The sequence below is a fragment of the Gossypium hirsutum genome, chromosome A05 (genome assembly GCF_007990345.1).
Source record: "Gossypium hirsutum isolate 1008001.06 chromosome A05, Gossypium_hirsutum_v2.1, whole genome shotgun sequence".
Classification (NCBI taxonomy): domain Eukaryota; kingdom Viridiplantae; phylum Streptophyta; class Magnoliopsida; order Malvales; family Malvaceae; genus Gossypium; species Gossypium hirsutum.
In genome coordinates, this window is record NC_053428.1 from 12,755,894 (window position 1) to 12,782,442 (window position 26,549).

Genomic DNA, 26,549 nt, shown 5'->3' on the forward strand with positions numbered 1-26,549 from the left:
ACAAATCCTACATACAAATATTCTTAAAAAGAAAAACGTAGGGAAGCTTAGCAAATGGTTCTAATAAAGAAGGGCTGTCATTTTCATCATTGGATTGACCTGAGTTCTTGTTCCAATTAAGAGTTTCGATATCCTAATGTCCCAAAAAATGAATTATAGACTTTTGCATTAATTATAGACTTTTCTTATCCTGGTTTTTGGCTGTAAAACATAAACCTTGGCAAATCAATATGAACAACAACAACCCTTGTTAAATGCTGAATTCCAATACGGATGTAGCAAACATGATAATCTTTCACCAAATAAAGAAAAAGAGATACTACTAAAACAAAGCAAGATATATGTTTTTGGTGCACACCATATTCATACCATAGTTACAACTGTGAGAATAAGAGCTAGAAAGACTGAAGTAAGTGTGACTGTAACAACTATTCCTGAACTACTAGGGTGTGGGCCTGGTGCAAGGCCAACCTCAGGCGTACTTGGAATTCCAGGTGAAGATTCAGCTCTTTGGTGCAGACCCATCACCTGGATCATTAGTTTCTGACTCTTCTTGCAGTGATCGGGGACTCCACTGATGAAGTAGAAGAGTCCGGGCCTATCAAGATTGATGACAGTGTTTCCATCGTCAAAGGAAGAGATGGGTTTGTTTATGTTGCAGTGATAGTAATCCCATTTCTCCACCACAAGGACTGAATCATTCTGATATTCAAATGCTGCAGTAGAGAGAATGTTACGATAGCTAAGCATTAGAAACTTAATAGTCAATAGCATGAATGTGTAAAAGAAGCTAAAAATGAAAATCCATGCACGAACAAATGCATTAGAAACTCACAAAGGGAGTCTCCAACATGAAACCTTTTACTGGTAGCCCACTGGGTATACACCTCAGTGTTATTAGCACCAGGCTGCTGCCAGCCTATATGATCACCCACTTTGAACTGCTTGGAAGCTTCAACAGAGCCATTCATGGCAGCTAGTATGAAAAAACAAATGCAAAAGATGAAACCCCTCAAATGTTCCATATTCAATCAATCGTTGACAAATTCTTTTTTTCTTGTAGAAAGGTTCAGATTTCAGAGAAGTAAATAGTAGCAAGAGAATATATATATATATTGGTGCATTTAAGAAAAAGGATTTCAAAGGAAGAACTAAAAATAGAAGCAGAAATTGGTTTTTTTTCCAACTTTCAGAGAACGTCTAAACGTGAGAGACAGGAGAGTGGGGGAAGGGAGGGGGGGGCAGTGGAGAAGACAGTTATGCAGCAACGTGCCTGGGTTGCGGTTTTTTGTTTTATAAAATTTTAAATTAAAGAAATAAATTTTTTGTTTAATTTAAACACAATATGGGCCCGATCCAAGAGTTTATGTAGTCCTTTTTGGGTTCGTTTATGATAGGCTTGGATCTCGTTAACTTTTAGGGCCTCTTGAAATTTCTATTTTTCCAAAAACAACAAACTTTCTACTTTAATAATACTAATTAAAATAGATTGTTTTTGTGTAATAAAAATGATCATAAAATTAATTTTTAATATATGTGGTGCAGATATAAATTTGAATATTTTATTTTTTGTAATATTTAAATTTTGATTTAGTTTAAATTAAATTTACCAAATTAAACAGATAATCTAACGATTGATTGCTAATGATGCTTTCATTGTGTTGGCAATGTTAATTTCTTGAGCTTTTGATAGTTGAAGTTGAAGGCCACTCAATTGTCATGTGTAAATCCTTTTTATGATTATTTTAAAATTAAGCCTTGGTTATATATTTTTAATTTAATGTAGCAAATTTTTTTTTAATAATTAGAAAAGAGGAATGCGAGGACTGAATATACCATGGCATTCAATTATTAATTCAAGAGTCAAGTCCACTGTGGGAAAACGATAGTTTCCAATTTTCAATGCCAGTATAAGTGTGACGGAAGATTTATCAATTTCACTGCTGCAATTTTCAAATCTAATAGTTAAATAATTAAATTTTAATAATTACAATTATCCAATCTCATTATTGCGCCCAACATAATCACAGTGAATAAAAAATCTTTCTAAAATTAATGATTTAATTAATCCATATGACTGAATTGTGAGCATTGCGACCCTGGTTAAGCGATGCGATTAAGTCTCAAATCAAAATGTTGAAAGCCTATAATATATTTATTGGATTTTCCCAAAAAAATGCTAAATATTATAATTGGGGAATGAGTTCTCAGTTTGTTGGCAATTGAGTAGTCAAGTTCAACACCTGTGTTATTATATGCGTGGATTTTAAAGTTTTATTATGTGTTAATCTCAAGTGTAAATTTTAATTTGAGTTAATCGATTTTTATTTTGATTTTCTAATTTTTAATTTATTTCTATTGTAATAATAATTTGATTTTACTTGTTTTGACATTTTTGTACTCAACTTCAATAGTTGAATTCTACTAAATCAATATCTATATAACTCATTCATGATAAAACTTAAATCAAAATAAAATTAAAAAATAACACTCACGCATTCTACTCAAGTAAAATTTAAATCTATGACCTCAAATTTTCAAATTAACTAAACTAATGTCTCGATGGAAAATGTTTTTTTAAATATGTAGAATTACAAGGTATAATCACATATTGTAATTATAAGTGATACACATTCGTAATTATAACTTGAATAAATTAATGTAAATCTTGATCTTATTAATATTGATATATTTTCAAACTTATATTAGAATAAATCTAAACAAAATTCACATGATTAGATTTAAACTAAATTAATTAGACTGAAAATTTATGCATGGTTTACACAATACAAGACTTTAAAATAAAAATATTTATATAATTTTTGCTCCTTAAATTTGGCAATCATGTCTACTTGGGTCACAGTACTATGTTAGTCCATTTTGATACTTAAAATTAATAATTAAATTTATTTTGATTCCTGAACTTGAAAAACTTAAATTTTTAATAATATAAGATTTTAAGATTTAATTTATAAATAATGACATAATGCAATCTTAAAGTATTATAATTTTTTTTGTGGTAAATAAAAACCTTATAAAATTACAATAAATCACTATTGAGTGAGTGGAACACTCGTATTCTTGTCCCTATCAATAAGACAACGAATTCTCTCTCCAGAGGAATATCAAAAACTTACATATTAGTCTAATTACGAAAAAAATAAAGTTAATTACAACTTCACATGCTCAGATGAGCCTAATTACGAAAGTAAAAAAAAAAAAAAAAGAAGTCGTATTAACCCAAATTAAGTTATCAAAGTCGTTAATAACTCAACTTACAATTAATTCAAAATATCATGCTTAAAAAATCATAAAAACCCAATACTCTAATACCCAATACCCAATACGGATGCGGTACAAGTATTGAAGGGGGAAATTTTAATAGGTCCACGTCATCGATTAGATCAGCGCATCAAAATTCAAATTCATGAACCCACCAGATTGTTGTCGGATCATGCGTGTCTCCTAGTTCTTACCTAAAACGTTTTTAGTGTCCTACAACAGAACATTAATACCATGTGTGCATCACGTGCTGATGTTCTCATGTGCATTATTTCCGTGGATGACGATGACGCTGCCACCTTTTCACTTAAATTATACGACGGATGTGGTATGGATCAATGTACGTAGCTGATGTTAAGGGTCGTGATGATGATCCAAGTTTTGTCCGCATGATGGACGGTGGATCAGGATTACACTCCCAATGTTGGGGAGAGTTGTGGGCTCAATTTAAGTAATTACTACTATTACGTGTATAACTTAAATAAATGCCAGTGGGTCATTAATCCTATAAATTAAAAATACTTTGAAAATAATTGTATATATGTAAAAGGTAAAGAGTTTAATAAATTCGGTCGTGGATAAATATTTAAGATGTATTTAATTGGATAAAAAATAAGGGTGAAAAGAAAGTAGAAAAGTTAAAAGAAAATATAATTGAAGTGTCTTTAGTTAAGAAAAAAAACGAGAGGAAAGATAACAGAAGAGATGATCATATTCTAATCTAATGCATAAAAACTAAGTCTTCTAAATTTGAATGATAAAAAGAAATAAGATGAGAGAACTGTATATTAATTCAAATTATACAATTTCTAATTATTTTATTGTATTTTCTTTCCGTTTTTAACTTTACCAAGTAATATAAGGAAAGAAAATACCTATTTTTTCATTTTTACTGCAAAACACACCAATAAAAAAATATATTTTTTCATCCTTTTAATTATTTACTCTTTCAAATTTCTTTCATTCGTACCAAATAAAACTTTAAAATCCAAAATGAAAAGGACGTGAATTCTAGAAGATATAGGCTGGTTTAATTTATATAAAAATCGAGACAGAACATAAAATGGGGGGCTAAGTTAAAAATAAGAACTTCAATGGTGATGAACAAGTTTTGTAAATTGCGGCTAACTAATCATAGATTGACTTAACGTATACCAAGCATCATTTTCAATTTAATGATTTCCAATTCAAATACTATATCCGTTTTATCCAAATTATTGATCACAAGGATTTGCTGTTTTTTGGAGTCAAAATACAAACTAACAAACGCTTTTGCAAGTGATGTCTTTAATTAATTCTAGTAAATTAACAATTATACGACTAATTTCAAATTACCATTCAAACTTTAATTTATTCAACAATAAAAATAAGTAAAGTTTATTGACCACAAATTTCATCGCTCATTTATAGATATAGATAGTCAAAGTTCATTGAAAATACTTATTTTATTATTAAAATATTATATTTATGAAGGTTTTTTTTTCTAGAGTCGTTGTCAAGCTATCATATTTTAAATCTTCATGTAGTGTTTTATTTATTATACAACAATTCAACCATTAAAAATAATTATAATATCTAATTTAAAATTGAACAATTGAAGGATTAGGGCCAAATATAATTGGGTAATACGTGCTCCACATGCTTAAAGAAGAAGGCTTGTCTCAACGGATGGTGAAAACTTGCATGAAGGGAGAGCTTGATTGCAAGTTTTATTTATTTATTCTTTTTTTTTGGGGGGGTGTTTGCTACTATAACTAATGAACAAAATGATGGGTGAAAAAAAGACGAAGTATCCATCTTTGATTTGCAAATAAGGCAAGGGGACAATGAATACTTGTGGGGCATTTTTATGTACGAAAAATACTAGTATGAATTATGACACTGTTCATTATTGGTTAGGTTGGTAGATTTTGACTTCTATATCATTGCTACTATTACAGTCTTTATGAAACTAAACCTACATTCACAACATGTACATATATTCCATTTTGTGAAATATCCCTTCAGGTTAATGTCATAAACCTTTGGTGTTTTTTCTTCTTTTAAGTGGGAACACAAAGTTTGATTCAAAGGTCTAATGCCAACAGCATACATACGGTAGCTCTAAAGCAGCACACAGAATATAAATCAATTTACGATTTTTATTTAAATGTGGTTTTCTATTGGTGGTGAAGGGTAAAATTCATAAATAGAATATTCAGTACATTGACAATTTATTTTGTCACAACTTTACAATATATCTAGAGGTGATTACAAGTACTTAATATGACAAGAGAATTAATCCTTAATGATCCAAAGCCACAGTTAGAATCAACAAAAGAATTGAACATCTACTGAATTAAAAAAATTGACGACAAATCTATCCTTAAAAACACTTGCAAAATCAACCCTATTCAAATTTTAAAAATTTACTTTGATTATAAATATAAATATTTTCAAGAAGTTATATGGTTAAATATAAAATATTGTAAATAGATTTGCTATTTGCTCTTTTATATTCATCACAAAATTTTCAAGTCTTAGAAAAATAAATGTTGATTAAAGAAAAGACTGATTCTTTTTTCACATTTTTTTATTAAAATCAAATAAATATATTATGAATTATCAAACTTATTTAAAAAAATAAAAAAATATTTTAATTAATTTAAAATTTTCAGCAAGCTATCGGGTGTTATTTAGGTTACAGTTATGCTTTAATCACAACATTTTATTTTTCCGAAAATGCGTTTAATCACAATCTTAAATGTATTAAATCTAGAATTTTGACCTTTAAATTGTAAAGTACTGATGTCAATACAATACAAATATTTTCTGGCTTTATATGGAAAAAAAGGAAAATAAAATAAAATAGCAGAAGAGACAGAGAAAGACGCATTCAGCGATAAGGCCTGGTAACGCCTTATTGTCCCCACTGCCTCACAAATATTCCATCACAGTCACGCACCCACCCCCATCCCATCGCATCCCTCACGTCCATCATCCTTTCTTTTCCTTTTAATAGATTATTTTATACCGTATAATTAGGGTTATCGCGTAAATACGGTAATGAAGATGAATAAAATTTTATTTGATTTGAAAAATAAAAATTTTTAAATTTAAATTGATCAATTTGAGTATTTTGATTTTTTTCAAGTTAATTTGAATAAATGTTTGGAATTGAGTTAAAATTTACAAATTAAATAACATATTTGTATAAATATCGATCTGATCTCTGTCTATTTTGAAAATAAATAATTTTGTCTCTTTCTTAACAAAAATTATAAGATAATCAAACTATTTTTAAAAAACTCAAAATAATTTGTAACTTTTAAAATATTTATAAAAACTCCAAAGTTTAGATTTTTTAAAATATATATTTAAAAAACCTACAAAATATATAAAAAAGTTAAAATTTTAAAAATTTTCCAAAATAATAATTTTAGGAGCTAAATAAATTAGTTAATGATTAAAGATTATCATACTAAATTATCTTCTTATTATTTTCTTAATTTGCTTCGAAAATCTATGTGATCTAACATGAAATTAGTTTTAATAACAATATTTTAATTATTTTAATCTAACCCAAACAATTTCACTCATTCTACTCAATTTGAATTTCATTTCACTCGACTAAATTCAAAATCAAATCAAATTAAGTTAGGATAATAAAATAACACTCATCAACTCAATTAACTTTAAAAATTTTCATTCGATTTGTTCGAATGCTTACCTCCAACGATAGCCATACACCATACCATACGTATGTATTATGTTTAGATGAATTTTATGGCTAAACATTTTATAATCACGGGAGTTCTTTTTTTTTCAATAGTATTTGTACATGAATTTGTCTTCGATATACCAACCTATTGCTGAGGGGAGATTACTTCACTTATTGATAGAAGTATTTGAAGTGTCGTTTTCTAAGTAGTCGACTTGGACTTCAAACAATTAGTATTTGTTGATGCATTTAGAGGCAAAAAAAAAATTGTGATTTCTATGGTTGAAACAATGGCCACATCTTGAGGCACCGTTTCATTACCAAACTTGTTTTTTTTTAAGTTGGTAAATTTTAGAAGAAAAACATTGAACTGTCTATTTTAAAAATATTTGGACAAGTTAAAGCTCAAATCATAAAGACCAATTGAATTGAAATTGAAAACTTAGAGATTGGTTTATTGCGGTTTAAGTTTGGTTATTTACGAGTCAATACACGTCACTTTCTATAGTTGAAGACATTGGATTACATTAGAACTCTTATGGAATTATTATTCGATGTTGATTTTTAACTTTACTTTACAGGAAAGTGATTAGATTATAACTCCTATGTAATCAAAACTTAAGCTTTATCTAGGTTAAAGTGAATGGAGAGACCTAGAGATTGAGCGTGCATGAATTAGTTCAAGTTAGGAACATTTTATGCGTGCATTGTTTTTGTAAGCAAACGATGTTATGATAGAATCTCATGGATTGCAAAACTAAATTTTTAAGGAGGAAGATTGGAGGGAGAGTTATCTAATATTTGTACAATAATGAGTTTGCTAAATTGGTGAGAGTTAGATTAGTGTTAGAACTTTAATAATTGATTGTACTATAAGAAAGATAATGAATCATTGCTTTGGGTAAGGCCCTGTAGACGTAGATTGAGGTTAATTTACATAAACAATCTCGATGTTCATCATCAGTTTTGTACACTTTTGATTTCGTGGTTGAAATTGTGGTCACGATTCCAAGCACCATTTTTACCACAATTTTTGATTTACAAAGCAAGTACCCCCCATTTCTACAGCATTGTTCCTAGAGTGTCTATACTTGGTTTTAGCCTTGTTTTATCTCTATACTCCGAGTAGAGCTCAAATGGGTCCAAAAAGTTTCGGCGCGTCTAAGTCCACCAAAAATATATTTTTTCATTCTAGCGGCTAGTCAAGTGGTAGTATTCTTACCTTTAATACCTTTTTAAAGGTTCGAGTTTGAACACTGTTGAGATCAAAATAATATAACATTTCCTTGGTGGACCTATGTGCTCTTATCAAAACTCTGTGAATTTGTTGGGGCTCTACTTATAGCATGAAGACAAAAAACTCGAGATTAAAACCGAAATATTCAAGAACAATCTAAATTATTTGAGGTTAAATCATCAAATACAATTTATAGTAATAATAGTATAAATAATATATATCCTGAAACATTAATTATGTTAACTTTTTAAAGTAGGAGTTGAGTACAATCTCCTAAGATTATCACTGTTAGATGCTAATAAATATTTTAGGAGGCTTACAATTACAATTATGATTCTATATGAACATATATAATCAGATTCAAATGTATGATTTCAAAATTCTTCAATGTTTTTGTTACATTAATTAAGTAAATACCACTGTTTATAATTAATAAAGATATTCCAAATCGGTGATTAAATTAGCTAGTGAAGTGATTCTCAATACAAATCACATAAAAAAGGTGCAATCGAGTATGACAGGTTTGGGTCACTTTTTGTCAACGAAATTTGTAATAATTTTACATTTATTAAGGTTCTTTTTTTATTTAAATTTTCTGGAATCGAAATCCATTTACATTTAAGTTATTTTAAAATTTGAGAATTTTAGGATTCTTATTAGTCAATTACGATTTAAGTCTCCTATGTATATTTTTTAACTATTTTTTTTCTATTACAAATACGGGATTATAAAATAAATATAAATATATATTTAAACAATTATATCATGAAACACAATAAACGAACTAAAAAACCAAATATTGTAGTTGGATATAGTGAGACTGAAACTTGTGTGCTCCAAAAGCTAATCAAAAACGTGAAACGTTCATTCGCGAGTTTCCTAAAGCTAAGGCCATGTTATTAACAATGTTTTCAAGATATGAGATATTTTCTTCAAATCAAATCTGTCTAATTTATTAAATTAGATAGTATTTTAAAAGTACAACACAGAAATAAATTAAATATGACATAAAAATAGCTAATTTTGTTTTAGCTTAATGAAAAAGTTGAAGCAATAAAATTGAGTGGCATCATATATAATTCAGGTATGAATTCTCATTTTAAAATTTAGTTTATTTAAAGCACATATTATCTATTCTTAAAAATTATATATTTTGGAAAAAAAATACTATCTAAAAAAAATAAAGTAAATTCAAGTACGACACCAATGAGTAAATTTTCCTTTCTGATTTTTATACGACATTTATAAATATTTAAATGCACCTCTCCAAATTTAACAAAGATTAGGTTATAAAGAATAACATAATAATATCATGTAAAATATTTATATAACAAAATCTTCTATACAAGCCATCATGTCATGTTATGTGATGATGATTCGTGACCTTTAAATTTTAAGTTCCTTCAATTATTAACTAATTGGTATTATTTTCTTCGAACCCCCTCCCCCAAAAGTGGTATTATTTCTTAAAATTATTATATATATAGAAGTATATAGATTAAATATATAAAAATTAATAAACAACTTATTAATTGTGGTATTTTCATATAATAATATGAATAATGACAAATATTGAATCCGTAAAAGCAGTGACTAAATATTTACATTTAAAAATCCACCATTAATTTTGAATTAGAATAATTTATGCCTCTGCATTTATTAAAAGTTAAGGCTTTTTGTGATAATAAAAAGAAAGAGGGTGTTTAATTATTTAGTTTTCCTTTTTAGTGAATTTTTTTTCTAAAAAACAAAATGAAAATGGTGGTGAAGTAGTTGTATTAAATAAAACAGAGAGGGGAGAGAAAGCTTGGAAATCGAGACGCATGCAAAACCCTCATCATGATGTCCTCTCTGACCCACGCCCCCCCTCCCCTCCTCGCCTTCCTTTTTTTCTTACTGTATTTTTTCTATTATTTTGTTTTCTTGTGTATAAGCATTCCCCTCTTAATACTCTGATTTCCACCTGCGTTTCCTTTACCCCTTGTTTTTCTTATTTTAACGCTTTTGCCACTTCACTCTTTTTAGTGTTTTCCTTGTGTTGTTCTTTTTTCACAAATCCAATTTCCACCTACGATGTCGTTTGTAATTTGATTTTAGCTTTATAATCCAAATAGATGAAGTCTTAAGACATAAGTGATTTTAGCTTTTGGAAATTGACTTTTGAATGAAAAAAAAATTCATCATTTTTATTGTTTAAATATATTTTTCGACGATTTAATTTCTACCACATTTTTTCATAGTAGCATTTAACTCTAAAAAGTGTTTAGTCTTAAGAACATAAGATTACTTGTGATGATAAAATTACCGAAATGTAAATTTGTATAATGTTTTGCAGAGTATGTTACCTTATTCTTATGTATATTGGGTGAAATGTAAAACTTTGTTACGTGTTGGTGAAATTTAAAATTACCAAAAATCTCATTTTATCAAATTAATCTTGAAACAACTTCAAATGTTATTAATATATATATTTTCTTTCGTCACCAATTAACCCATAAAATTCGCAATCATTATAGTGTATAATAAATTAATAAAAAAATATTTTATGCACTGTTGGTAAAGCAAAAAAAAGTCTACGAACAAGAGTGAAATATTACCATTTATTATGAGAGAATATTAAAATAAATTAAAATTGTTGTCATGTACTAAATTCTATTTGTAAAGTTAAAAAGTTTCATTCCCATAAATTAATTATATTTATGAAAAAAAAAGATAAGTATACTTATTCTTAATTTAGTTATGAAGTATCTATTAATTTTTGAAACCTTAAGATCAATGTAATTTAAGTCTTTATAGTATAAATATTTAATAGTAAAATTTATTTAATAAATTTAAAATACTCAATATTCATGTGGATCGAAGAATGTAATATTTTTAAAGTAATATGAGATTTGTGTATAGAATTTCCACATTTTAATTTTAAGTACATTACATTAAAGTGATAAGTTTACATTCTCAATTATGTCAATATTAGAGAAGACAATGAGTAATCATGATACTAATTTTATATGAACATATGAAAGAGTCTAAACAAGAGAGTCTTGTTCTAAAATCTCATATAACTTGTTGATTGAGTGTTAGTTTGATTGTCATTGATATTGTTGTTAGAATGAAAGTACGTAGATTCGAGTGTACTAAAATGCGTTTATCTTTATTATTCATTTATTATGTTTAATTCACGTGTAAAAGGAAATCCAATCTTTTTATAATGTTTTTGTTAAAATCACTTTTTTCCCCACAAATCCTTACAAATTATATTTAATTCACATGTAAAAGGAAAATCTAATATTTTTATAATGTTTTTGTTAAAATCACCTTTTTTGGAAAGTACAAAATTTGTTATTCATTAAAAGTAGCAAAAGATGTCATTTTATTTCTAAAGGGAAGTTTAATACTATTAGAAATATTTTCGATATTAAGATTAGATTCATTTTAAACACAATTTTTTAAAGGAATATTATTTGTTCATTATCGATATATAAATCTTATGTATTATTAACAAATAGTATTAAATTATTTTATCATAAGATAAAATAAAATAAATATTAAAATACTTATAAATCAATACTGAAAAACAAATTAAATATTTATTCTATTTTACTTATTAATTAGGTGCCGTAATGTTATATCGAGAATGCATAACATATTATTTTATTGTTAAATTATAAGTATAATTATAAAAAAACATAAATAAATATAAATTCAAATAAAATTTTACTTAGCTTTAGGTAAATAAAATTGTTATTTGAAGCATGTAAAAAACCATAATCAAATACATATAATAAAATTTCAACTTAAAACCTAACTCCACCACCAAAACGAAACCTCATTGATTAGAGAAACAAACTTTAATGTCAAAAAAGAAAAGGAAAATCTGGGAAAGTCACATTTCTACTTTTTATGTAATTATAGAATAATTTATCATATAAATGCAAGGGCAACATGGTAATCTGAAGCACATCTCCTGCCAAAAGAAGTTATAATTAGAAAGAGTATACAGTATTGTGCTTGAAGCAATCGAAAGGGGCAAAAATGTCATTTTCCCTTATAAAACAAATAAAAAAGAAACATTAAAAAATTTCTCATACTTTACCGCCATTGGTCTGCACTTCTGCACAGTGGAGTAGATGACTCTCTTTCTCTCTTCCTCTGTTTCACTTCACATTAAAGAAGCCCAAAGTGATGAACCAATCAAAATCCTTGTTGATGTAAGAACCAAATAATACAAAATAGTTAGAAAAAAGAATAAAAAACCCTCTCAAAAGCAAAAGCAAGAGCCCATCAAAGCACTGCCTCTCTCTCTCTCTGCCCATTCTTACCCTTTTTTTTTTTTTCCTTTTCCTTCACACACCACCATAAACCATTCACCAACAACAATATCTTCCACTGTTGTTTTCCTTTTTCTTAATCTGTTTCTGGTGTTGTTTTGTAAATCAATTTCTGCCTCTTTTTTTTTTCGTGTGCTTGTGTTCCAGAAAAAAGAAGATAAAATCTGCGATGGTGAAAAGGTGAAGCTATGTTTTTTGGTTGATCGAATAACCCGAAAGAGAGAAACTATGTTTCAGAGGTTAGGGACGATTTGGGTCTTCACCGAAATGGAGGCCGGTGAAACGGTTCCGTTAAAGGTGGTTCTTTGGATTTAAACTGGGGAGATCTCTGTTTTCCAGAGAGAGAGATTGAGAAAAAAAGAAAAGGTACTTTGAATCCCGAAAAAGGGTCTAGTGTTGGAACGTTTCTTTTTTGTGTCTTTAGGTCTGTTTAGCTTTAAAGGTGATGTCTTGGTGGCTCAGAATCGGAAGGCTAGCAGATTCGAATCGGTAACTCGCTCCAAGACCAAAGCTTTTTATTTTTCTTGTTTGGCGGAAAGAAATGGTCGAGGGAATCAGATCGGTTATTTGGGAGAGGAAGCTCTGATCTCGAAAGATATTACGAGATTTTTCTCGGTGTTGGGGCTGTCCTCAAAGAGTGCCAAAAAAAGCAAGGTCCAAGGCTAAATCTATACCCAGTCAGGGTATCGTTGTGCCTTGTCGGGTTCTGTCATTCTCTTCTTTTCTCTTTTGCACCATCCTTAACATTTCACAGTCAAGCATTAAACAATTCCTAAGTGTTAAGATTTCACGCAGTTATGAAGAAAACCTAGTTAAGAGCAAAAGAAGGGGAAAAAAAACAAGGTTCAAGGAAAGAAATCGTTTTTTGCGGTTGCTTGCAGTTTAAGGAAAAAGGAAGTTGCAAAGTTTGTGTGGTTTTAGGAAAGGGGGTGGCTTTTTTGGGGTTTTTGGGCAACTGAAAATTTTTGAGGGTGAAGCTTAAAAGATGGCAATGTCCTGCAAGGATGGTAAACCTGGGAGCCTGGATAATGGGAAATATGTAAGGTACACGCCTGAGCAGGTTGAGGCCCTTGAAAGGCTTTATCATGAATGCCCCAAGCCTAGTTCTATTCGTCGTCAGCAACTGATTAGGGAGTGCCCTATTCTCTCCAACATTGAACCTAAACAGATCAAAGTTTGGTTCCAAAATAGAAGGTTTGTCTTTGGTTTTGTTTAGTGTCATTGCTTTAAACAATTTTCTTTGCTTCAATGAGTTTGTTTTAAGTTTAATGATTCAAGAAATGAATGAGAAGAAAGTAATGAAATGTGGAATTTTTTAGTATTTATCTTGTTCTTGGTTGGTCAGATGTTTCTTTTCAGGTGAAATGCCAATTTTAACATTAATAATACATCTGATTCTTTATGTGTTGGATTTGTCAGATGTAGAGAGAAACAGAGAAAAGAGGCATCACGCCTTCAAGCTGTAAATAGGAAGCTGACAGCAATGAACAAGCTTTTGATGGAGGAGAATGATAGGTTGCAAAAGCAGGTGTCACAGCTGGTTTATGAAAACGGATGCTTTCGCCAACATACTCAGAATGTGAGAATTTATGCTTTTGTTTTCTGCTGGGTTTCTACTTGTGGTTCCTTTCATTTACTTAGATTTTGTATTTTTTATCTACTTTAGAAGTTTTAACTGTTTACCAACTCATCTAAATTGGAGTTGAGTATGCATTTTTATCTACTTTTGATGAACTTCATTAACTTCGGAACTGACAAAGAAGGGTCGGATTGTTTTCCTACAGGCTACACTTGCAACCAAAGATCCTAGCTGTGAATCGGCAGTGATGAGTGGTCAACAACGTGAAACACATCAGCATCCTCCAAGAGATGCTAGTCCTGCAGGGTTTGGTTCTTTTTTTTTTCATCATGCTTTTTGGCAATTTTGTAGTATTTGTGTTTGTGGGTTTTAACTGATGCTTGTATTTTCTTTTCCCAGGCTTTTGTCCATTGCAGAAGAGACTTTAGCAGAGTTTCTTTCGAAGGCCACTGGAACTGCTGTAGAGTGGGTCCAAATGCCTGGAATGAAGGTATATGATGACCTCACCACCCCCTAATATTTGATATTTTTTTAACTACTTTCATGCTACAAATTAACATAAAATTCCAGTAGAACTTGTTTTCATGATAAAATATAAGCTTCTTTGTGGGCTCCCTCCGTCTTTTTCATGGGTTTTGTGTGTTAAATTGCAAGTTTTTTGATAAAATTATGCCATAATGGTTACCATAAGTTGATTCATTAAGCAACAATGTTTGACTTTTAATAAGTTGATTCATTAAGCAGCAATGTTTTACTTTTAATCATTCTTCTTATCTCGTTTTGGCTTGGAACAGCCTGGTCCGGATTCCATAGGAATCATTGCTATTTCTCATGGTTGCCCTGGAGTGGCAGCACGTGCCTGCGGCCTTGTGGGTCTTGAACCTACAAGAGTAAGTGTAACTGTCTTTGCTGTAGCCTGCTAAAACTTCCTCTTCATGGTAGTTGATTTTTAAAGTTCAATAATCACATTCCTTCCAGGTTGCAGAACTCCTCAAGGATAGGCCTTCGTGGTTCCACGATTGCCGAGCTGTGGATGTTCTAAATGTGCTGCCTACTGCCAATGGTGGAACCATTGAGCTGCTGTACATGCAGGTCAGTTATCATTTACTGTTGTGGTTGTCAGGCTTCATTGTTACATTGTTTTTTAATGATCACTTGACTTTTTTTGATACAGCTCTATGCGCCGACGACGTTGGCGCCTGCTCGTGACTTCTGGTTATTGCGTTATACTTCTGTTCTAGAAGATGGAAGCCTCGTTGTATGTGATTTGATAACCTGTTTTATTTTGGGTACTAAATAATGATTGAAACAGATGCACCTACTTTTTTATTTTCTGAAATGCATTTTTTTAATGTATAGGTCTGTGAGAGATCTCTGAAGAATACTCAAAATGGCCCTAGCATGCCTCCAGTCCAGCATTTTGTGAGAGCAGAAATGTTGCCAAGTGGATACCTTATTCGACCTTGTGAAGGGGGTGGTTCAATCATACATATTGTTGATCATATGGATTTGGAGGTATACATCTCTTCCCTTCTTTCTGCCTGTAAATTGTCTTCAATGTTTTAAGCTATATATGTTACCTAAACTTGATACTTAATTTGAAATGTTTCTTATCAACCAGCCATGGAGTGTGCCTGAAGTGTTGCGCCCACTTTATGAATCATCAACAGTGCTTGCTCAGAAGACAACGATGGCAGTAAGATTTATATTTCCTGTTAGTTTGTAACATTTTTGCCTTTTTTTCTTTTGGTTCCTGTTGGATCTGTTTGAAGGCTTGTCTATTCAAAATTTCAATAGTTGTATCTTCAGTAAAATGGATGAAGTTCTTTTTTTCTGATTTTTCTTTAGGCTTTACGACAACTGAGGCAGATAGCTCAGGAGGTTTCTCAGTCTAATGTGACTGGTTGGGGACGACGGCCAGCAGCTTTACGGGCTCTTAGCCAGAGGTTGAGCAGGTTAGTTTTTAAGTGCTTATTGTGAAGTGTTTTCTTTATGTTACAATCGATATGCTAGTGATAATTTGTTAGATGATTCAATAGGGGTTTTAATGATGCTGTGAATGGGTTCACTGATGAGGGTTGGTCAATAATGGGAAATGATGGCATGGATGATGTTACCATCCTTGTGAACTCGTCTCCTGACAAGCTAATGGGCCTCAATCTTTCGTTTGCTAATGGATTTCCATCTGTCAGCAATGCAGTGTTATGTGCTAAGGCCTCGATGCTTTTACAGGTGAGGATGCTTCAGAAGCTTTTCCTGATGGAAGAACTGTTTTTGGAAGTTTATACCTTTTTTTATTAATTCCCTATAAGTTGTACTGTCGTGCGGTTTGTGCTTGCTCATGGTGTGATGCTCACTTTGGAGGGCCTTCCCCCTGCTTCCATCCATTAAAACTGAAAGTCTTGATATTATCTGAATATTATATGACATTTGCATTGTTGCAGTTATTATATCAATGTCTGTATTTGGTAAGTAAATTTCATCCTTTTCCTTTTTGCCCTCTGGTGTATCTCTTTTAGAATGTACCTCCTGCTACTCTTCTTCGTTTCCTGCGGGAGCACAGATCAGAATGGGCTGACAGCAGCATTGACGCCTACTCCGCTGCAGTTGTTAAAGTTGGTCCCTGTAGCCTACGTGGATCTCGAGTAGGAGGTTTTGGCAGTCAAGTTATACTTCCCCTGGCTCATACTGTCGAACATGAAGAGGTAAGAAATTGAATTGATGGCAAAACTTTTTTTGGTTTTCATATTATTAGTTTCAAATTTTCAGCTTTTGTGAATTAATTATATTGCCTTTGGGTTTTAGCTTATAATTCTTCAATGTTCCATGACCTTTTTTTATACTATTATTAGTTCTTAGAGGTCATTAAATTGGAGGGAATTGCACAATCTCCTGAAGATGCGCTAATGCCAAGAGATGTTTTCCTCCTACAAGTAAGTGTTCTTTTTATTTATTTATTTATTTTATTTTTATTCTGCTTGTCAGCAGCTTCTTGATTGCTATTACTCTACGTTTCCTTGTTATCGTTGTTATTTTTAAGTTTTTATCTTGTGTGATTTACGTTACTGTGGTATTGTTTTATAGCTATGCAGTGGAATGGATGAAAATGCTGTGGGCACCTGTGCTGAGCTTATATTTGCTCCCATCGATGCTTCTTTTGCTGATGATGCACCTCTTTTGCCTTCTGGTTTTCGTATAATTCCTCTCGATTCTGGGAAGGTTTGCATCTTTTCCTATGTTAAGTGTGGTCTTTTCTTAGTTAAACTGTATCTTTTGTGAAGTTTCTTAATAAGCACTGGAAATTGATGCAGGAAGCCTCTAGTCCCAATCGGACTCTTGACCTTGCTTCTGCTCTTGAGATTGGGCCAGCTGGAAATAAAGCATCTAATGATTATTCTGCTGCTGGTGGCTGTATGAGATCTGTGATGACCATAGCATTTGAGTTTGCATTTGAGAGCCACCTGCAAGAACATGTAGCGTCTATGGCCCGACAATATGTGCGTAGCATTATATCTTCAGTTCAGAGGGTGGCATTGGCACTTTCTCCTTCATATTCAGGTTCACATGCTGGTCTCCGCACCCCGTTAGGTACTCCTGAAGCACAGACTCTTGCTCGTTGGATCTGCCAGAGTTATAGGTACCTTAACCTTCCTTTTATTTCCAGAATGAAACTTATTCCATGTAATATGTTTGATACTAAGTTGAGTTGGGGTTTCAACCTCAAACGGGCTATTGTCAAATTCGAGATCTTGACATTTGGTCTGGGTTTTTTAGTACCTGAACTTTTTTTTGTGTGGTTTTAGATCAGAAGTCGATTAATGTTGGTCTCTTATAGTTTCACCCTTGTTAATGGTAGATTTGAGAATCTGACTTGTTGAATTTGGTTGCTATTATTGCACCGATGTATCCTATACCATCAGTTTGGAAAGTGTTGCATGCGCTCGATCTTTGTGATTGGAATGACTGCCATTACCTTTTGAACAATGCATGATTTGTCTATTATTTTGCAGGGTCTACATGGGTGTCGAGTTGCTCAAATCTGGCACTGAAGGGGGTGAATCTGTCCTTAAGACCTTGTGGCATCACTCCGATGCTATCATGTGCTGTTCTCTCAAGGTATGAATCTGGTCTTATTAAAATATTCGTTTGGTGACAGACACCATATCAAATTGAACCTGTATATTTTGAAGAGGATGATTTTACCTTTACGGTGAAAGGTGCTTGTTTTTGTTATAATCGGCTGTTATTAACACTGCACAATTTTCTGATATGGAAACGATAAGCACAGAGTGACCGAATTATAGGAATGTGTCTAAATGACATGAAATATTAACATGCCAATTTTTATTACTATATAAGACCTTAATCATGTTTGTAATCAATAAAAATGGCAAACGCGGCAACAATTTAAGATAAAATAGATAAAACTTTTTTTTTCTTAATGACAAGTAATATATGAAGAGGATGAAAACCGTGGACCTTTTTCCTTTGATTTTTCCTGTTAAAGAGGTTTTTCTTTGAATTAGCAGCCAGTTTTTTTTATTTATTTTAGTGTTGGTCTGGATACCCTTTCTCTTCGTTTGTTGGTCATTATGTTTCATAAATGTCAGTCCTAGCATATATTTGAAATTTTGGTTGTTTTTGCAGGCTTTGCCAGTTTTTACTTTTGCAAATCAGGCTGGCCTTGACATGCTGGAGACGACCCTGGTTGCTCTGCAGGACTTGACTTTGGAAAAGATATTCGATGAACATGGACGAAAGACTCTCTGCACGGAGTTCCCACAGATAATCCAGCAGGTCTAGCATTTTGTTCTGATTTCTAACTTTGAGTGAACATCAGCTTCAAACGCAAAAAACCAACTAATGTATAACTAGATTGAACCGACTTGTATGCTTTGTTTTGACATGGTTGTTTTGTTTTGTTTTGTTTTGGTGGTTGTTAGGGTTTTGCTTGTCTACAAGGTGGGATCTGTTTGTCAAGCATGGGAAGACCCGTTTCATATGAGAGAGCAGTAGCTTGGAAAGTGTTGAACGAAGAAGAGAATGCTCATTGCATCTGCTTTATGTTTGTCAACTGGTCTTTTGTCTAAAACTCTGACCCCAAAAAGGGGAGACAAATTATCCGATCCTGTTTTGTTGGTTTGATGTTTATCTATCTGTAGTCCGTAAAACCTTTTATGCTAAATCTTCAGGTCTGTTATTCCTCTATACTTTTAAGACGACTGCTTTATGTTATGACAATCTTATGCTCCAATCAGTTGATTTTACATTTTGTGTGTAACCGTTTTCACTTTTAAGGAATTTTATAGTGAGTGCAGTTAGGTCCGTTCTGGTTGGTTTGGTCCTATCTGATACCAAGAAGTCCACTGAAAGAACCAATGTTCAAACAGTCAAGCTGAAAGATGCTTTTGGTTTTGGTTCTGGGTCGGGAGTCATGTCACTAACTATTTAGTATTTGTTGGATGGTTGAATCAGTTGAAAATTTGTTAGTCAATCAATCATGCATCAAATCAGTTTTAGCAACTGGAAAGTTGGTTGAATGGTTTTTGGATGAAGTCGGTCCGGTCAAAACAGAAAGTTGCGATAAAATTTAACCCTTTGTTTTGTTCTTGAACAAAATTTCATTTACCTGATTTTGAATTAGGTAAAAGTAAACATCCCTGAGATGGAAGAAGCTTCCAAATTTTACGGTTACAGACATTTATTAAACATTTAAGGATTTATTACATTGAAACATACAAGCTTACAATTGCTTTGCTAGAACAAGTAGTAGTTAAAAAAAGCTTGAGCCTATATCAGTAAAGGGATGCCGACTCTCCACAAATATTAGTTTACAACAAAATCTAGCTCTCAAGGTCATTACCATGCGGTGAAGCGAAAGGGGTGCAAAAGAAGAAAAATTGGAACCAGCCCTAAAAAAACCTTAGATAAAAGGTGGTTAAAAGTTTTTGTTATAAGAAATACGTCACACCAAAAAAAAAAAGGAAGGAAAAGTAAGATCAGAGATTATATTATGCAAAATAACAGAACCAATAGGATTAGGATAAAAAAATAGCTCTCCTTGATTTGAGTTCCATCTATACGACTTTGGACCAAACCCCAAAAAACTGTCTGGTATGATGATGAGTAAAAAAGGTTTGGTCCATACGGCGAAAAAAACGTAAGGCACAAGGGGGGAGGAAAAGTTCTACATTATGAAGAGATTGGGCTATAACAATAATATATGATAATCAGTTTGAAAGAGTGAGATCATTGATCTCCCTTGTAATGGCTGGAATGCAACTAGAACTCCTAGCGATCCCACCGTTCTTTTGAGCTCCTGGTGATCTATCCCTAGGGTTAAAAGACTTGGCCCTAAGACTTTTCCCTTCCGATCTCGAACTCTTCCTCAAAATCTCCCTCATGGCTTCAGCTGTCAACAGAGCTGGATATGCCCTCCCGAACTTGTTAAACCTAGCGCATGTATTCATGTGTGCACTTAAAGCTTCCTCTATCTTGCCCCCGTTTTTCTCCATTTCTTCTTTCACTGCCTCAGCACATAACCCACATATCCATTTCCCCAAGAACTTGTTCCGGACTCGCTCGATGTACTCCGGGGTGCACTCTTCACTCATCCCACAACACTCGCACTTTGCATCTTCCACTTCCGATATTGGCGGCAGCTGTTTCTCGTCCACTGCCACCGCAGCTGTTTCTTTATAATTATCCAACACTTCCTTGCTCAGTTGGAAGGTGATATCGGATACGGTACGGTGGAGGCTGTCGTTTGAGAGTTTTGGTGGCTTCGGGAAGTTGTTTCTGCTTGTGTAAGTGCTAGTAATAGCCTCTCCAGGTGGTGCCATGTTGAATGAGACCAAAAAAGAAAAAAACCCAAAGTGTTGATATTGGGAAACTTCGTATGAAACGACCGAGTAAAAATGATGAAAAACCTTAGAGAATAGGTTGAAAGATTCTTTGTAAAATTCAGATGGCGGTAGATAGAGGGTTAAGTGTATGAAACTATGTTATTTATAGAATGTGGGAACTCTTCCTTTTGTGTCCAATTAACAGTGAAAGTATGTGTGGATCTTGTGGACTCACATGTCTGTATCTACATACACAAGGGCCAGTTCTGCCTTAGAAACATGCTAGATTTTTCAGGAAATATGCCAACTTATATTAAACTTTTTGGGTTTAAAAGCTAACTGTTTATCTTAATCTAAGAGGGAGAGGAGACGAGCCATCGTTTTCGTATCATGGAAAAGTTTTTAGGATATTTTTTTTCAGTGTTCATCTTAACCACTACTGTTCCAGTTGGGGCAGTTGGGTTGGGTCACCATCAGGTGATGCAATTAATTATATCAAGTTTTTGGGTCCTTTTAGTTTATTGAAGAAAGAAAAAGAGAATCCTAACTTTGATGTGAGTGAAGTTTTTTCTTTTTCTTTTTGAATAAATAGCCATAAAGACTTCAAAAATTAAGAAAATTAACCCATATTTTCGTGTTTAATTTTGTTGGGAACATGTCTATTCCAAAATTATACAGAAAGAAAACAAATTTTATATGCCATGAAGTACTGCTATGTGGAAGATGAAAACCATTGTGCTTACATTATAATTGCTACATATCAAAATTGTAATATATATGTCAATAAACTGTAACCAAAATTAAATTGAAATAATTTGTTTCCATAAAGCATGCAGAAAGAGTTGCAAATTCACGTGGGAGCCTAAACTTTAACCGTATTATGCATATTATAGCCCCAACCACCTTAGCTTTTTGGAGACAACAACATTAAAACAAAGACATTTTTGTATTATCAATCGATCGCTAAAACTATTACAACCCGAGAGCTTCACGGGAGCAGTAAGCTAAATAACCAAATACGAATATTCTTATTTGTTAAATCTAATTAATAGCCGCACGAGAGAAAAAGGGAGTAAGAGATTAAGGAAGGTAGTTGAAGTAATATGATAAATTAATTCACATTTATGTTGGAAAAGGAATCTGAAAAAAAACTTGAAATTAATTACCTTTGGATATGTGGGTTCCAATTGGCCAAGAGTTGGACTTAATTTAAAAAAGAAGTTTTAGGGTTTGGGTATAATAGTTTTAGAAGGTGGAAATTTTTGCACGGTTGTAGATGAGCAGCCACATGTGAATATGACAGTGAGTTGATACAAAATTAATTACGTTTAAAAAGGCTAGTTTTATAATTAGCTTTCAGGCATTACGATTGGCAACCCCCCTTTGGTTATTTGTATTTGTGAAGACTCTAGTTTTTTGTCAAGCTTTGCGATTGTCCAAATAATTTTGGGTCATGCATGCATTTACAATTTGAGGGGCTGTTTTGTTGAGCTCTCCCATGAATATAAGATTCCTCAAAGAAAGGTTTATTATAAGCAAAGCTATAGCATCTTTTGTGTTAGGGCAATATAATACTTATATCCTTGGTGTTGAAGAATGTCCAAGCTCGATAGATACGTTTTAAGAGCTCTTGGATCTAATGTACCTCTGGTTTTTGTGTATGAATGTAAATATATATATATGTATAAGAAACAACCATATATTTGAAGTGTTATAAATTTATTGATCTGTGGGTAAACTTGTGGAAGAATACTTACCAAAGCTTTAATTATTTCGCTGCGCCCTTGAAGGTCATTAATCTGTTTATAAAGGGGAGTGCAGCCCTTGTGAAAGTACGAAGCATCCATGCGAACTGTGCCTTGTTTATCACTCATTTCGCTTAATTCGGATTTGAGAAAGAATATTTCGTAATTTGGGCCAACTTGGTCCAACACATGAATACCTTGAACAGAGGGAAAAAGGTAACGGAAAAAAACTGAAAAACATCATTGTCTTACTATCTTCACCACCAAGTTTTAATTTTTAATTTTTAATTTCGAGCTTGACCTTATTTTGGTAGAAACTATCTGTCTATTTCTCCAAGTATATGTAGAAGATATTGCAGTTTATTGTTTGCTAATTGGATTAAAATGGGAAACTAACATTGTGGTGAATTCTGCTAACTCTCTTTACGTAAGCATCATACATTAGCAGGCAGTGAAAATTATTTATGACTGAAATAGAATTATGTTCAACATGATGCTTTAATATTCCCATCGCTCTACATCTCAGGCTTATTATATAATAGATTTCATGGTCGGACGTCGAAACCAAATGCAGCAGTGAGTCAAAAGCAGAGGCATTACAACCCAGATCTTAGTTTAGTTGGTTTATACAATTATCTTTAATCTTTAGCTTATAATGAATCATCTTTGTTGTCAAAAGTAAAGCGATGCATTATCAAAATTCAAGATATGTATGAGAATGAAGTACCATAATATTTTCTACTTTGTATAACTCATGTCTACATATATGTAATGTACAAGTATCGTACACAACTATTATAGTCCATTGGATATATTTTATTATTAAATTAAAAATTTAATTTCAAACCAAACGAAAGCATCAAAATTTTACAGCTAAAAATGTGGTTAATTTATAATTATTTAAAACCCAAAAAGGAAAAAAGAAAGAGGGTGCAAACTGCAAAGTGAGCATTAAAAGTTGTAAAATACTAAATAATTGCAAGAGGACGAACAACCTTACAATGTTGGTACGTTCTTGGTGATACGAAAGGAAGAAGAAGAAACGATATAATTCACCCGCACGTTTTTTTGTCCATCCTTCAATTGATAATACAAACAAATCTAATAATGCAACTCGCAATGAAATTGAAGTCTTTGCACATTTATTTTATTTTGTTTTTGTCAAAAAGGAGACACATTTGCTTTGTTAAAAGCCATTGCTTTGCCTTTGTTTATAGGCTAAGGAAACTCCATCATGCGTTGAAAGTCTTCTTGGATGGTTGAAATTCCAAGGAGGGCATTGCAATTTTATAATTGTCTTCTCTAAAATACCCTTCCTACCTTTTTATTCATTGCTTGATTAGCCTAAAGTTGAAATTGTATATATGCATAAAGTTGGGGGATATTAGTGGAATATAAATATATTGCAGCCAGTCTATACCTTGCTTCAAATTTGGCTTTCTTTTCAACTCCTTATTTGTTTATTTGGACAAATATAAAGTAATAAATTTGGTAAAATGTCAAATGTGTACATTATGTATTCTCTTTACAGAACATTGATTGTTTTTTTTTCTTTTTTTGTCATGTGTTTATTTTGTAATAAACGAAAATATTTATATTTGGCATATGATTATTTATATTATTATAATATTTTAATTAATATTACAAATTAAGTGCCATCAACTTCATTAAAGAAATCATATAAAATTTAAACCTAAATTATAATAAAAAAATATATAAAAAATAATGTATCCTCCCTAAAATTAAAATAAATATACATATTTTTATAATTTTTTAAATAATTAATATTTTAATAATTTAACTGTTTTCTAAAATAGTATATTTTTCACTGATAAAGGAGTGGGATGAAATTTAATGTCTAAATTTATATAGCATCATTGAATTGAGTCATGCAAGTTGATTAATTAATAAATATTAAAAATTAAAAGTTCTTAAAATAAGTAAAAGTATATATTTTTATTTGTATAACCCTATATGATTTACTATAAATTTACACATAGTCAAATAAAAATATATAAAAAAATGTTATATAAAATCATATAAACAAATATATAAAAAAACTAAAAAAAAGACTCATAGAGTAATAATAAATCTATAATATTAGCAAAAGGAAAAAAAAATGAAACATGGAAAGAAACACGTGATACTGATAGAAAGACAATAATTTAGGGGAGTTCTAATTTTGTTGGTTCACGATTTGATTCTTATGTATAATCCATTCTCCTTTAATATAATGCAAGTTATAGTTGTATACTTTGATTATAAATAATAAAAAAAGTATTACCAGCTTTGATTACAATGTACTGTGAACTAAGGGTGGGTGAATTTTAACTATGGTCTAACAGCTAGATGGCACTTTTCATCACCCCCAAACTCAGAGCAGCTTGAACCCACATAATTAATCACCAATGCAACCACCTTAAACCCCAAAAAATAACACACAACATCCTCCATATGAGTTCAATTTGGTTGTAGTGTCTGAAAGGATAATTATTGATAAGAGTTTTTTTAATTTTATAAATGGTATTTTAAAAATAATGATTTTTTTTAACTTAACTCATGGAGTTACTACTTATATGTATGATGGGATCATTTAATTCAGTCCAACACACGTTTACCTTTTTGAGGTTCTTTTCTTTTAAAATTACAATTAACCTCTTGTTAATTAATTTATTTCTTTCCCCTTTAAATACCCCATTCTCCCCCCTTCTAGCCCAAACAAATTACTAATTTCCCCTCTCTCTCTCTCTCTCTCTCTCTCTCTCTCTCTCTCTCTCTCTCTCTCTCTCTCTCTCAAACCACAAAGAAGAAAGAAAGAGGGACGCAAAGGCAGAAGAAATGGAACAGAACGTACCTGTCATGACCAAAAGAGTATGGAGCATTGTAAAAGCAGTTCTCTTCATGATGAGGAAAGGTCTTTTATCTAAGAGGAAGCTCATGGTTGATCTTAACGTGATGCTCAAACGCGGCAAAATCGCCGGTGCCAAAGCCATTGGCAACCTCATGTTCCACCACCACAGCAACCGCCAGGTTTCATCATCCTCCACGGCGGAGGCGACTGCAACGGCAGTCCAGGAGTACGAGTTCAGCTGCAGCAACACCCCCAACTACATCTTCCCTTTCAACCTCGCCGCCAAGAAGAAAAACAGCTACTACCACCATTTCTTCGCTTGCACCCACGCGCCTCCTACTCTCGACGACGACAACGTGGCCACCATGAACGCCCTTAAGGTTGCCTTGGAGATGATCAACAAGAACGACGGCAACAACAGCGTGGTTGCTGCTTCCCCTATGTTACCAGGGTTCGGACAAACTCCATTGGCGAGGCAACTCAGAATAACGGACTCACCGTTTCCTTTGAGGGATATGGACGAAGACGCTGACTACGTCGACAAGGCTGCTGAGGATTTCATTAACAGGTTTTACAAGGATTTAAAGCAACAAACTAAGTAAGAGATTGGCTGAGTTATAAGGGAACTCCTTCCTTTGCTGTGTTGTTTAAGATCATTTTCCCGATTGGATGTTTTATGTGGTTAATTTTTGGGATTTTAATTCTGTCGTAGATAATATATCAAACAAATAAAAGAAAATTATGGGGAAACCACTATTACCGACACATATGTCGTTGCTAATGCATGTTAATCGATTGGTTGAGTATATTATGTATCGATGGATTCTATCGGCTCAGTAAATTGAATTTCATGGCATGAAATGAGATAATAGCAACGAATTTTCCTGTCGGTAAAAGCAAATATTTGTTCATAGTATAACTTTTAGCATGAATAAGATCAAAGATTTCCCGTTTTCTTCCTGCCCTCAGAATGTTATCTACA

The 26,549-nt window shown here is 32.1% G+C and overlaps 4 protein-coding genes across 4 annotated transcripts; 2 read left to right on the forward strand and 2 right to left on the reverse strand.

Moving 5' to 3' along the window:
- Positions 1-237: 237 nt before the first annotated feature.
- On the reverse strand, positions 238-1,121 carry LOC121229359 (mavicyanin). Its single transcript, XM_041113475.1, has 2 exons — positions 836-1,121; positions 238-716 (listed from the first exon to the last, which is right to left on the reverse strand). The coding sequence occupies exons 1-2, from the start codon at positions 1,023-1,025 to the stop codon at positions 364-366; spliced, it is 543 nt and encodes a 180-aa protein (XP_040969409.1). The 5' UTR covers positions 1,026-1,121; the 3' UTR covers positions 238-363.
- Positions 1,122-12,310: 11,189 nt separating this feature from the next.
- Positions 12,311-19,393, forward strand: LOC121229360 (homeobox-leucine zipper protein ATHB-15). Its single transcript, XM_041113476.1, has 18 exons — positions 12,311-13,741; positions 13,967-14,126; positions 14,332-14,432; positions 14,526-14,616; positions 14,921-15,016; positions 15,105-15,218; positions 15,301-15,384; positions 15,486-15,641; positions 15,748-15,822; positions 15,975-16,081; positions 16,166-16,358; positions 16,646-16,831; positions 16,979-17,059; positions 17,211-17,345; positions 17,438-17,763; positions 18,137-18,242; positions 18,774-18,923; positions 19,070-19,393. Exons 1-18 carry the CDS (start codon positions 13,533-13,535, stop codon positions 19,214-19,216), a joined length of 2,517 nt encoding a protein of 838 aa, XP_040969410.1. The 5' UTR covers positions 12,311-13,532; the 3' UTR covers positions 19,217-19,393.
- Positions 19,394-19,799: 406 nt separating this feature from the next.
- Positions 19,800-21,257, reverse strand: LOC107906139 (uncharacterized). The gene has a single exon (XM_016833021.2). The coding sequence runs from the start codon at positions 20,966-20,968 to the stop codon at positions 20,357-20,359; it is 612 nt and encodes a 203-aa protein (XP_016688510.2). The 5' UTR covers positions 20,969-21,257; the 3' UTR covers positions 19,800-20,356.
- A 4,180-nt stretch (positions 21,258-25,437) lies between these two features.
- On the forward strand, positions 25,438-26,463 carry LOC107958438 (uncharacterized). The gene has a single exon (XM_016894210.2). It carries the CDS (start codon positions 25,555-25,557, stop codon positions 26,167-26,169), a length of 615 nt encoding a protein of 204 aa, XP_016749699.1. The 5' UTR covers positions 25,438-25,554; the 3' UTR covers positions 26,170-26,463.
- The last annotated feature ends 86 nt before the right edge of the window (positions 26,464-26,549 follow it).